Genomic DNA, 12,371 nt, shown 5'->3' with positions numbered 1-12,371 from the left:
CTAAGCGTGTCAGGGAAGGTTAGTGGAGCCCGTACGGTACGGGCAGTTTGTTTTGGCTTCCCGGGAAGTGCGCCGGACAACAACCAACACTGGCGTCGCGCGAGGCATGAAAACCTCACCTAAGTACGACCCAGTATTCGCATCTATTCAAATTTCATTTATACAAAACAGAACATTCTCAACGCCTCTTCTTGAAGCGCACTTTCTCGAAGAGTACATTCTTCAGCCTCTTTCAAGCCCGAAATAAATAGATACTATCCTGTCTGATTTTGTCTCATCTAACTCACGATCTGAAGTGGTGATCTCATTCCCTTGTGTTGTTCGGCGTATCACATCGTAATCTTTCGGAGGGGTTTCAAACCTTACTCAGGTGATTACAACACATCATCCTCATTACCTGAAAATTGAGCGGAGTAATCGTGAATGCTCCTTCGTTTTTATATTATTACAGTTTCTCCACATACCACAAAGTAAACCCTTCTCATATTTTATAGTACATTCATATACAGTGGGTATCTATCCAGTGCGCTCCCTACTTTATCCTCGAAGAGCCTCGATATCATCGACCTGCAGCACGCAATGTTAGCTCTTGGTGCATAGGACTGCAATTGTCCGGCAATTCGATCCATAAGGAGGCACAGGCGCAGAAGTTTTGATCTAGATATGGGATCTTACCTCTTTAACTGCCTCAGTGGTTAACACAATAGGACTGTCGTCCCCAACGCACACGCTGTCTTCAATACGGATACCAATGCCGCGGAACTTTTCCGGCCATCGGTCACTGTCCGGGACGTAGATACCGCTTGGTGGTATTAGCTTAAAGACTAAAGAAAAAGTTGCTTGGGCCATGACTTACGGCTCAACTGTAATGCATTGCCCCGCCTTCAAGTTATACCCTCGAGAATAACCGGGGCAATCATGGACGTCCAGTCCTACATAGTGACCCAGATGGTGAGGGAACAAGACGCCCATCGCCTATAAACGTCATTATCGATGTTAGGTGAGACAAAAGTAAAGGGTGGTCTTACATTTCCTGAAACATCAAAACCGAGCTGTTGGAGCTGATCTCGAAGGCCATTCTCTGCGATTGTGTGCAATTTGTCCAAAGAAACGTTTGCACTCTCCCTGCAAAGGGACACACAGGTGCGTTGTACATTTAAAACTGCATTGTATAAGTCGCGCTGAGGGCCGGAGAACTCGCCATTAACGGGCCAAGTCCTCGTGATGTCAGAGACGTAAGTGCCCGTTTCCTATCAAGCGGTAAGTACTAGGAGTAGCAGTCCACAGGAACATTCATGCACGTACTCCACCCCCATCGACTAATACCATATCTCCATCCCTAAATGGTCATATGTTAGCCCAAATTTCGAATGTTAAAAGATGAGAACTCATTCATTACCTCAAAACGTCATCATTCCTCGTGTAATGGATGCTCAAAGCATTCTATGAGGTATCAGACTCTGCCCAGTTTAATCATAATACAACACATACAGAACCGCCCGCAACAACAGGCACAAAGGCGCTCGTATCACAGCCCTTCACTTTGAAATTATATTCCAGGAAGGACGTCAAATCCTTCTCTTTAGTGAATGTTTGTCTCATGGATTCGGTGAAAGCTCTTCCCGAAGCTTGCCCTACTCGGCGCATTTGCACGACTTCATCCTCACTCTTAAATACCCTCATGTCATTCAAGATATGTCGTAAAGGCCTGACCTTACTATGATCCACGACCTTCTTCAGCTGCTCAGATGTGCTGGTAGGCCCGTAAAGATACCGATGCAAGGATGATCTGCCTGGGTTAAAGGCTGGGATGTCTGTATAGATCTCCGTAGCACCAGACAGAATACGAGGGAGTATATCTCCAATGCGTTCTATATCGCCTGTCTACAATCACAAGATTAGTCATGTCCCAAGAGAGAATGGAAAGTAAGGTATGCTTTACCTCATCAGCATTAAAGACATCGATCGCAGCCCGCGTGCCTGACCGGGCTCCGTCCCATAGCTCAGCTTTCGGGTCCTTTTCTCGTACATAGAGATGGAAAATGTGATTATCTCCGGAGCCATCATTTGCTACAGCCATGAGCTCACTGATATTGTCGTATTCGCGGATGAAGTACTCACCGATTATAGCCAGTGCATTAGGCTCGTTAAACCCTGTTCAATGTGAGAGCAATAAGTGCCCATTCTCTCAATGGAATCATACAACGACAACGGACCTGTAAGGTAGAAGAAGTTGGAGTCTTGCCGGTACTCATTGAAGATCCCGGACGCGCGATATGTAACCTCCGCAGCGCTCAACACAGCGATAGCATATTTCGGGAGTCGGTTTGCGAGTCGTGAACGACGATGGGCATACTCGAGCGCAGTGATTCCGGGCGTCACTTATTCCGAGTCAATATATCTCACTTAAATTCCTCGCATATGTCCTAGTATGGCGATAAGATATACACACGTTCACCTGGATTAAGTATATGGGGGTGTGTCTCGTGTAATGGTTGACCGAATTTAAGCTCCGCGGCGGAGATAGAACCGTATGCGCGACGAAGGGTTGGTCGTGTCTGGAACGCCGTACGGTTGAAGCTTGTGATAGATATACGCGACGTGGGACAACGTAGATAACGAGGCCATTGGCGAGTGAGCAATTTGCATGTCGACATGCTTACGGTCGCACCTTGAAAGCAACTGTTTCCTGATAGCCTGGAATTCAGGTTTATCTGGTTCAGGTAAAGTTATCGCCCACCGATCGGTCAGAAGCTCCGACGCCCTTCCGGTGGGTCCCTTGATGCCTTAGGCCTCTATATACTAGACTGTCGGCGTTCTCAGCCAATCATTATTGATCAATTTAACATCCCCTCCCGCATGGACCTCCCCAGTATGGAGACGGTTTGCGATGGTCAATAGCATAGCGACAGCTTATCTCAGACCAGTGCAATGAATACTAAGCACATGGCTTGCATGGTTATAAGTAGACGCCATATCTGGGCGATGGCCCAAATTCTTTTCAAACGCTAGATGGAAGGGAACTTAAAGCACATCTGATATCATTCACGGAGTACGAACTCATTCCTCTAGTTCCTTGGTGTGGCAAGACAAACAGGACGCGTACTCTATTCTGCGATATGGGGCGAACACTGACATATCCCAAGCGGTCTTCCAACACTGTCAACCGCTACAAACACCGAGGTAAGTCTTACATGAACGAAAAATCACGGCTAGGTGCCACTCTAAGACTCTTTTAGCCACTTATGACTTGAAGGCAATCCATACCATCGTCAATTCGAGCCAGGTACTCCATGTGTCTTTTTCCCCTGGGCCATCCGATCCTTTCCCCGCAATTTTGCCCATGATCGGGCAGATGGGCTCATTCGATTACCCGTCGGCCGGCATTGACGAACCCTTGGACTGCTATCTTCATGGATATGTCAGCTCACGGATTATGAATCTGGCTCGGGACTCTGAGGGTGATGGATTGCCCATTTGTGTCGCTGCCAGCAGAGTGGATGGGTTAATCCTCTCCTTAACGCCTAATTCACACAGTTATAACTACCGGTCCGCTGTATTGCACGGATATGCCAAATTAGTGACTGGCGAAGCTGAAAAGCTCTACGCAATGGAATTAATCACCAACTCAGTACTCTCCGATCGCTGGGAGCATTCTCGAGTGCCACCAGACAGTGCAGAAATGTCTTCTACTGTCATCCTCAAGGTCAAAGTCGTCGATGGTAGTGGCAAGATCCGAGACGGTGGTGTTTCGGATGAAAAGAAGGATACAACGAACGATGAGGTCACCAGCCGTGTCTGGACCGGTGTTGTGCCCGTTTGGGAGACATTTGGAGAGCCCGTTCCAAGTCCTGAGAACAAAGTAACAGAAGTGCCTGACTATATCACTCGGTTTGTCGCAGATAAGAATAATCAAAATCGGCGGTATGCACAGGAGGCAGTTCATATGACACTTCCCCTTGAGGAACAGCATTAGTTCTGTTGGCTTAATGGGTCCATTCCTTGCTTTTATTATCAAGTTTATGACTATAAGGACGATTTATGATAGCTAGAAGCGCCGAATTTACTAAATTACAAACTCACTGTCAGTGGCATCTGGAAGCTTACTACGAGTCAGGTAGGTTGGGCGAGCTGTGGTTTACAATAAGTAGAAGAAGAAGAGATTTGGCAAAGTTAATATTGTCTCCTTTCGTTGTACCCCGAAATATAATTACAGCGGAGAATGAGTTGCAATACTTTTTCAAATATTAAAATATTTATGTTAAGACAAAACACCAAATCGAACCATAGTTGCAGTACCGATATACAAGTATGTCAGACCGCTTTTAAATCCTCAACCAATATCAAGGTAGGCTCCAGAATGGAGAACTATTTAGTGTACATACTTAAATACAATTTTCATGAGATCCTATTGGAAATGACCAAAGAAAGATTGAGGTATTTACTGTATTTAGATAAATACAATTTCAAAAGGTCAGAGCTCAGAACCAGCTTACGGTTCAAATGCCACGCACTGCCGACAGAGCCAACGTCATAATTTAAACATCAACATTGCATTAAAATCAATACTCGACTTTCTTTGCCTATCGAACCTGAGTATCCGTGTACATGTTTCTACCTTTTATCTTTACACCTATGAATATCTATTAGTCACTATCTAAGCCTGCAGTTTCTATTACCTTTCTCGTACATCTTTTGCGCGGTACAACAAAACGTCCATCGCAGTCATTATCAACACCCCGCAATGGCTCCGTCAGCCATCCCCGCAGCTGACCTTAGGTCATTTTCAGAGTACCTAAAAGGACGTAAACGTATACTCGCACTTCTGGGAGCTGGCATATCAGCCTCATCGGGGCTTCCTACCTTTCGAGGAGCTGGGGGTTTATGGAGAACCTACGATGCGACTGATTTGGCGACGCCCGAAGCATTCGAAGCCAACCCAGACCTTGTGTGGCAGTTTTATAACTATCGGAGACATATGGCGCTGAAAGCACAGCCGAATCGCGCACATTATGCGTTAGCAGAGCTCGCAAAGAGGAATAAAAACTTCATTACCTTGTCGCAAAACGTCGACGGCAAGTCCTGACCTTCATTACACTACCTATGCTGACTTCTCATGGTCACTAATGAAATATCTGTCTATAGGTCTCTCACAACGAGCAGACCATCCATTATCCCAACTTCACCTTCTCCACGGTTCCCTCTTCACCGTTAAATGCACGTCTTTCTACTGCAGTTACACCCGTGAGAACGACTTCACCGATCCAATAGTTCCTGCCCTCGCGATACCGAAGAATGTTCCAGAGCCCAAGCCATCGACGGGCGATAAGACGGGCGAAAAAGCTTCGAAGTCTATATACAATGCATTAGGGATACCGGAAGGTGAAGAAGTTGATATTTCTGATGACCGAGTTCCGCTAGCTCCGCTGAGCTCTGATGTCCTTCCACATTGCCCAGAGTGCAAAGATGGACTTCTGCGACCAGGGGTGGTATGGTTTGGAGAGAGCTTGCCGTCACAAACCCTCAACATGGTGGATAGCTGGATGAGGTCTGGTCCGATCGATCTGATACTAGTGATTGGTACAAGCTCCAGGGTGTACCCTGCTGCAGGCTATGTTGATAAGGCTAGGGCGAGAGGCGCTAGGGTTGCGGTGGTCAATATGGATCGGAACGATGTAGGATCTTCAGGATTAAAACCAGGTGATTGGTTCTTCCAAGGCGATGCAGGTACCATCGTTCCGGAAATTTTAAAGGAAGTCATTGGGGAGATCTGATTGGCAATATGGGGATTGTCGGTGTGGTCGTCCACTAAACTAATAGACTCAAATGCTCTAATGATAACGTAAATATATAAATATCGGAGCCATGTTTGTTTGCTATAGTCTCCCCAGTTGGTTACACTATATTAGAAAAAGAGGAATGATAGAATAACTAGTGGTCTTTTAGATGTATCTATAACCGTTGAGCTTTCCTCGAGAAACTTTGTAGGAGATTCACTTGCGTTGTCATTGAACCACACGACAAAGAATTAGGCAATGAGGGTATACTCAATACGGCGGCTGGTTGCCGGGGCAAAAGTTCTATCCAAACAAAACTAGCGAGTTTAGCGCTATCGATAAATGTGGCATGTCGGCACTAAACAACATTTGCAGCCTCAACATCAACTTCTCTGGCAACCCCACCCCCACTCGGTGAGCCTTGGAAATAATTATAGCTCCTTTGTTATGGCATGGGCGATTTTCTAAAATCTAATGGCGGTATGTGAATGAAGTCATTCTAATACAAAACCCCACAGTGGGGGGAAATTCTCCGGTGGCCTGAAGAGTCATGCTAACTACTGTGCCATCCCTACGATCAGATCTAGAAATGTTTGAGGAAACCCAGCATCAGTGAAACAGGATACCTTATTTTCTCATCTCACATAATTCGGCATAATATCCTCAGACTATCTCAGCAGCCTACCTACCAAGACGCCTTAGAGGAAACCCCTCCATCAACTATTCAAGATGGCGAAAGAAAGTGAAAACCCGTTGAATCCGATCACCCCAGGGAAGCCGAAAGAACAATCTCACCGTCACATTACCAATCAGCCAGAATTTGGAAAACCATCACCGTTAGGCGGGGGGCGCCCTCAAAACCATCAAACCAATCACCCTTTCAACATCCCTAAACAGAACAGGCCTCGGCCAGAGCACCATAGACCTCAACAGCAGCAACGACCAGGTGTACCCTTCCATGGCTACCGACCCCCTACGACACCAGGTGTTGCAGTCTCAACTCCCAGGCGCGCTGAGCCCTTCGATCCTTTTAAGCCCGTTCGTCCGTCGGCCTACAACAATTCCCGGTTTTCTCGCCCTGTCGATAACGATGTTGTCGCAATCAAACGTCCGGAAAATTTCACCTTTAACACACCACGGGCCCCCAAAACCTTCTTCGCTTCGAAAGCATCCGCGGTTAAGGTGTCAAACGCATCGAAGAACCTGCGGAACTTTGTCGATTTGACTGGCGAGGGCGGCTTCACGCCCAGCTCTCGATCACGCAATGCCGGTTTCGGATCGATGGATGTGAACGGTTATGTTGACACAGCTAAGGCAAACGAAAACATCAAAGCTCTTCTAGAGGGAGCCTTTGAAGACGAAGATGAAAAGCAAGATTCCAAAGCAAAGAATAAGAAGAAAAGGGACAAGAAGAATAAGGGTAAAAGCAAGAAGGCCGAGAAGCAAAATAAGGAGAATAAAGAAAGCTCCGAGATAGATGATCTAGCCGCTCAATTGCAAGGGGTTACTGTTAATGAGTCCAGCGCGGATGCGAGCCGCGCGGAGACCGAGGCCGATCGATCCAGCGAGGATACTGCCGATCGGGAAGAAATTGAAGAACAAACAAGCACTCGGGATGAACACGATATCACCGGAGAACTTGAATCGAAAAACGAAGATGGTGAAGAAGAAGAAGAAGAGGAAGAAGAAGAAGAGGAAGACGAAGATGATGGCACGGTGGAGGGCTTGAAAGTCAAGTTACTGCCCCATCAACGAGAGGGAGTGAGCTGGATGCGGGACAAGGAAATTGGCAACAGCAAGACCAAGGGTGTACTTCCAAAGGGTGGAATACTCGCAGACGACATGGGTCTTGGGAAGACCGTTCAAGCTATAACCCTGATGCTCACAAACCGGAAACCTAAAGACGGGCGCCGGCGCATCAATAATAATTTTGAGGAAGACGATGATAGTGGCATTGACCCCGAAGGCGATGGAGGTAAAGATGATTCGAAGCTATCCCCCGGATTGAGCAAGTCTACTTTGGTTGTTGCTCCATTAGCATTAATCAAACAGTGGGAGTCCGAAATCGCCGACAAGGTCGAGGCTTCCCATAGACTTCGTGTATGTGTTTACCATGGGAATACTAGAACAAAAGCGACAGACAATCTTGAAGATTACGATGTTGTGATTACGACGTATGGCACTCTGACATCTGAGCACGGTGCCATCGACAAGAAAAACAAGAAATCGGGCATCTTCTCCGTCTACTGGTACCGAATCATCTTGGATGAAGCCCACACTATCAAGAACCGGAATGCAAAAGCAACCCAATCTGCTTGCTCTTTAGATGCCGAGTATCGATGGTGCTTGACCGGAACTCCAATGCAAAATAATCTTGATGAGTTGCAAAGTTTGATCAAATTCCTCCGGATCAAACCCTATAACGATCTAGCAGCCTGGAAAGAACAAATCACTAAACCTCTAGCCAATGGGCGCGGGGCTCTTGCGATCGAGCGTTTACAAGTCGTTCTGAAGGCTTTCATGAAGCGGCGCACCAAGGATGTCTTGAAGCTCAATAGCAACCTCAAACCTAACGAAGCAGCTTCCGACGGAGAGCAGAAAAAACCATCTGGCTTCCAAATCGTCAAGCGAGAGGTGATCAAGGTTTCAGCAGAGTTCACACCGGGTGAGCTGAACTTCTACAAGCGCCTCGAGCAGCGAACCGACAATAGCCTTGAAAAGATGATGGGTGGCTCCAAACTTGACTACGCCGGTGCATTGGTACTGTTGTTGCGTCTCCGACAGTCCTGTAACCATCCAGATTTGGTGAAAAGTGACCTTGCTAAAGACAAAGACATTCTCCTGCAGAATGGTACCTCGGGAAGTCAACCTGCAGCCGGGAAACAGGATGATCTAGACAGTATGGCGGATCTCTTCGGTGCTCTCAGTGTTGTCTCGAAGAAATGCGACATCTGCCAAGCTGAGTTAAGCCAGAAAGAGACGAAAGCTGGTGCTAGCAGATGCGGTGAGTGTGAGACAGATCTGAACGTTAATTTCGCCGGTAATCACAACGGCAAGGAAAAGCGTTATCCAGAGCAAGACGTTGTTGACCTTACGGAATCACCCTCCAACCGGCGACCAGAGGTTCAACTTGCACGGTCCCGAAGAAATAGAAAGGTAGTTGTCGATAGCGACGATGAAGAAGACGATGGCGAGTGGCTTGTTCCCGAAAACCAGCGTATGGTACCAGATCTTGGAAAGGCTGGAGGGTCGGATGATGAAGATGCTGAAGGAGGTGGCGATTGGCTCGGCTCAGAAGACTCTGAGACTGATTCGGACGATGAAGGTGGTCCTGAGTCGCCAACACGCAACCGTATGGGTGCCAGAAAACAGGTTAATGAATCAGATGAAGACGACATCTATCTTAATCCTGGCGATGAAGACAATCAAGTGCTTCCTTCAACAAAGATCCGACATCTCATGAAGATTCTTAGGCGAGAGTCTGCAGACCACAAATTCATCGTATTCTCAGTCTTTACGTCAATGCTGGACAAGATTGAACCGTTCCTTCAGCGCGCGGGCATTGGATTTGCACGTTATGATGGTGGCATGCGAAACGACCTCCGAGAGGCTAGTCTGAACAAATTGAGGAACAATAGTGGGACAAGAGTCTTACTTTGTAGTTTGCGAGCTGGCGCACTGGGGCTGAACCTTACCGCGGCCAGTCGGGTGGTTATCTTGGAGCCGTTTTGGAATCCTGTATGTTCTTCACCTAATTCTGACAAACTTCTGCCCACATTTGTGACTGACTATGATTTGTTTAGTTCGTTGAGGAACAAGCTATTGATCGTGTCCATCGGCTAAACCAAACTGTCGATGTCAAAATCTACAAACTTATCATAAAGGATACTGTTGAAGAGAGAATCACTGGCCTTCAAGAGCGCAAGCGCGAGCTCGCTAATGTCACCATCGAGGGCAAGACTGCTGCGGCCAAGCTTACCATGAACGACATGATGGCCCTCTTCGGTCGGGATGCGGAATCACGCTTCACAGGGGAACGTGGCAACATCGACCTTAAACAATCCACACGGTTGTTGACCGCTGCCGATGAAGACAACTATTCAAATCCCCAGTCTTCTGATAGACCGAGGACACAGGCATCACACTCTAGCTCACGCGACCGAAACCGGCAGCCAGAGAAACGGGGAGGATCCAGAGGTGAAGATTCGGTCTTCGGAAGACGGTGGTAAATGGACAGATAGCGTTTTTGGGGGTTCAGGCGCGGGACAAGGTGCGTAAGACAGACGAGGCAATTTCACGGTGGGGAGCAATTGGATAGGGTAGTTGGGTATGACCAACTTATAGTCTTGCTTTAAGGATATCGGGGATTTTATTAGGGCTTTTTTTGGCGCCCAAAGGATTTAAACGTGCTTTCTGGAAATATACCTACTTTGATGGACATTTCATTATTCTCCGTACAGCCAGTCTCCGAATATCATTTGAGGGATTGTTGGCCCCCCGAGTTTTGGCGTTCAGACTTTCGAGCCAAGCCAGCGAATTGAAAACCGATGCAACATTAGCAGGCTGGACAATAACAGAAACCAAATACGCAACCTGAAGAATGAGGAGAAGAAAAGCAAGTGTTCAAAATTATCCGAATGGTCTCTTTAGCTTTTTAAGTGAAGTATCAACTTCTCGTTGCCATACCTACTTAACCGATGTGAGCTGGAGATACACCCTAGGTCTATAAAGACCATCTCAGCCCCAGTCGCTCGACAGGCACCCCGGACCACACGTGGCTCTGTGGAATGGTTCAAGCATATCATGTGCGTCATCGTTCAAGTGTTTGCATCAATCGCCGCTATGTGCCTGCTTGGTACAGTGGCTGAAATTACTCAGTCTGATTCATAACACGACCTCCTCTCATTCGATCAACTTGGTATTGATGTAGCCATCATAGGAGGTGGATCAGCAGGCACAGATGCCGCTATCCGCCTGCGGCAATTGGGCAAGAGTTTCGTTGTCATCGAGAAACAGGATAGACTTGGAGGTCGTTCAAATAGTTACTTTGACACTGCTACTGGAATTCCAATGCCATTACGGTGTAATGAGCTTTCTCAAAAAAAAAAAAAAAAAAAAGGCGTGTTGATGGACTACTTCTCCCACTTCAACATTTTTCTGATAAACAAGATCTCCGTTACGAACCAGTCTGAGAATGTCGATTTCGCGACCGGAGAACTCATCGCCGTAAAACCAAACACTATCCCAAACGATGACTTCTCCTGAAGCTGACGCTATACATGTAAAAGATGTTCTCTGTTGACATCATCTATGACAATAGCGTTTTATACATAGCAATAGAGAAAGAATTGGGTCGCGACGTGCTTTACAAGAGCAAGGTCATCAGCGCCATGTGCAGACTCAGCGAGATGGACAATTCCAGTTGTATCTTGGTCCAAACCCCGTCGGGACAGAAGCCGATCCACGCAAAGAAAATCCTCATAGCAGTCCCACAGACAATAGAGAAGCTTATACCGTTCAGCCTTGATAGAAATGAAAGGGAAATCTTCGCACAGTTCACTGGCACATAGTGGTATTCAAATGCCATAGAAAGAATATGTACCATAATGCGCAATTTATCGAGAATCGTGCATACGGCACGCCTTATCACCTTACCATCCTTCCAGGTGTGTATAGCTAGTCAACACCAGTGTATCAGACCTGAGTTGGGTATTTATTATACGGCAATTCCACCTTCACGCGCAACAAAGAAGTGGAAAGGGCCTACTATAACGGGGCGGCCTTGACCGCACACGAGAGCCATCTCATTTGGGGCTCTACTGAGAAGCTGCTGTTGAAGCATTTTGTTTGATGGGGAAATGTATGATATGGTCTATTGTCATGACTCATGATTGATCTGTCGATCTGAGAGTGCGAACACTAAAACCGCGCTGGGGTATCGGAGTGTTCGCTCATGGAGCGGTCTAGTACTTACATGTGACTGAACATTGCCAGGCCACGTACTCGTCTTTGCTTTAGTTCTTAGGATTGGAAAGGATCTCTTCATTGTACATCCAAAAAGTGACTACGTACTTCGCATATACCACGGCTGAATCATGTAGGAGATATATCACATACCTAGTATCCCCAACTCAAAAGGTAAACCTAGAGCCAAAATCTCCAATTCTTATTGGTCAATGATCGATTATGATGCAGAGACCAAGTTTAAGGCTAGATGGTTTGAACTAAATTAACTTGCAGAGTAACTTCTGGTTTGATAGGTCTCTTTTCCTTCTGGAGAGAGAGAGAGAGAAAGAGGGTCTGGTTTGATCGGTTTGGTGTGGGATTTCTTTAGTCCGGCATTCTGGGTTCCTTTTCCGAAGGCAAAGGGAAAAAAGGACAAACGAGAAGGTCGGGTTGAAATCAAGGATACGCCTCGCAAACTAGTCGATAGGAGAGTAGATTGTAATGTCGGTTAGTCAGATGTCTGAGGTGTTCATTCATCCAGCCTGGCCAGACCAGATCTGAAGTGTTCAATCGGCGTCGAAACCCCCTTACAGGGTTACTGCAGGCGAGCTGCATGCATGGAACCGAATTCTAGAAAGTCAGGAAGAA

The 12,371-nt window shown here is 46.8% G+C and overlaps 4 protein-coding genes across 4 annotated transcripts; 3 read left to right on the top strand and 1 right to left on the bottom strand.

The window, feature by feature from the left end:
- Positions 1-414: 414 nt before the first annotated feature.
- On the bottom strand, positions 415-2,709 carry BDV27DRAFT_122059 (aminopeptidase P family protein). Its single transcript, XM_032065529.1, has 11 exons — positions 2,453-2,709; positions 2,217-2,381; positions 2,122-2,154; positions 1,943-2,070; positions 1,492-1,884; positions 1,400-1,443; positions 1,306-1,339; positions 1,029-1,250; positions 857-975; positions 676-802; positions 415-567 (listed from the first exon to the last, which is right to left on the bottom strand). The coding sequence occupies exons 1-11, from the start codon at positions 2,655-2,657 to the stop codon at positions 538-540; spliced, it is 1,500 nt and encodes a 499-aa protein (XP_031931708.1). The 5' UTR covers positions 2,658-2,709; the 3' UTR covers positions 415-537.
- Positions 2,710-2,916: 207 nt separating this feature from the next.
- BDV27DRAFT_122056 (pyridoxamine 5'-phosphate oxidase family protein) lies at positions 2,917-4,235 on the top strand. Its single transcript, XM_032065528.1, has 2 exons — positions 2,917-3,183; positions 3,240-4,235. The coding sequence occupies exons 1-2, from the start codon at positions 3,120-3,122 to the stop codon at positions 3,974-3,976; spliced, it is 801 nt and encodes a 266-aa protein (XP_031931707.1). The 5' UTR covers positions 2,917-3,119; the 3' UTR covers positions 3,977-4,235.
- Positions 4,236-4,572: 337 nt separating this feature from the next.
- BDV27DRAFT_122054 (SIR2 family NAD-dependent protein deacylase) lies at positions 4,573-5,887 on the top strand. The gene is made up of 2 exons (XM_032065527.1): positions 4,573-5,075; positions 5,146-5,887. The coding sequence occupies exons 1-2, from the start codon at positions 4,745-4,747 to the stop codon at positions 5,772-5,774; spliced, it is 960 nt and encodes a 319-aa protein (XP_031931706.1). The 5' UTR covers positions 4,573-4,744; the 3' UTR covers positions 5,775-5,887.
- A 291-nt stretch (positions 5,888-6,178) lies between these two features.
- Positions 6,179-10,215, top strand: BDV27DRAFT_36471 (putative SNF2 family helicase/ATPase). The gene is made up of 3 exons (XM_032076442.1): positions 6,179-6,257; positions 6,359-9,515; positions 9,581-10,215. Exons 2-3 carry the CDS (start codon positions 6,507-6,509, stop codon positions 10,004-10,006), a joined length of 3,435 nt encoding a protein of 1,144 aa, XP_031931705.1. The 5' UTR covers positions 6,179-6,257; positions 6,359-6,506; the 3' UTR covers positions 10,007-10,215.
- Positions 10,216-12,371: the final 2,156 nt, after the last annotated feature.

The sequence above is a fragment of the Aspergillus caelatus genome (assembly GCF_009193585.1).
Source record: "Aspergillus caelatus strain CBS 763.97 unplaced genomic scaffold BDV27scaffold_20, whole genome shotgun sequence".
Classification (NCBI taxonomy): domain Eukaryota; kingdom Fungi; phylum Ascomycota; class Eurotiomycetes; order Eurotiales; family Aspergillaceae; genus Aspergillus; species Aspergillus caelatus.
This window is presented reverse-complemented; position numbering and strand designations above follow the sequence as displayed.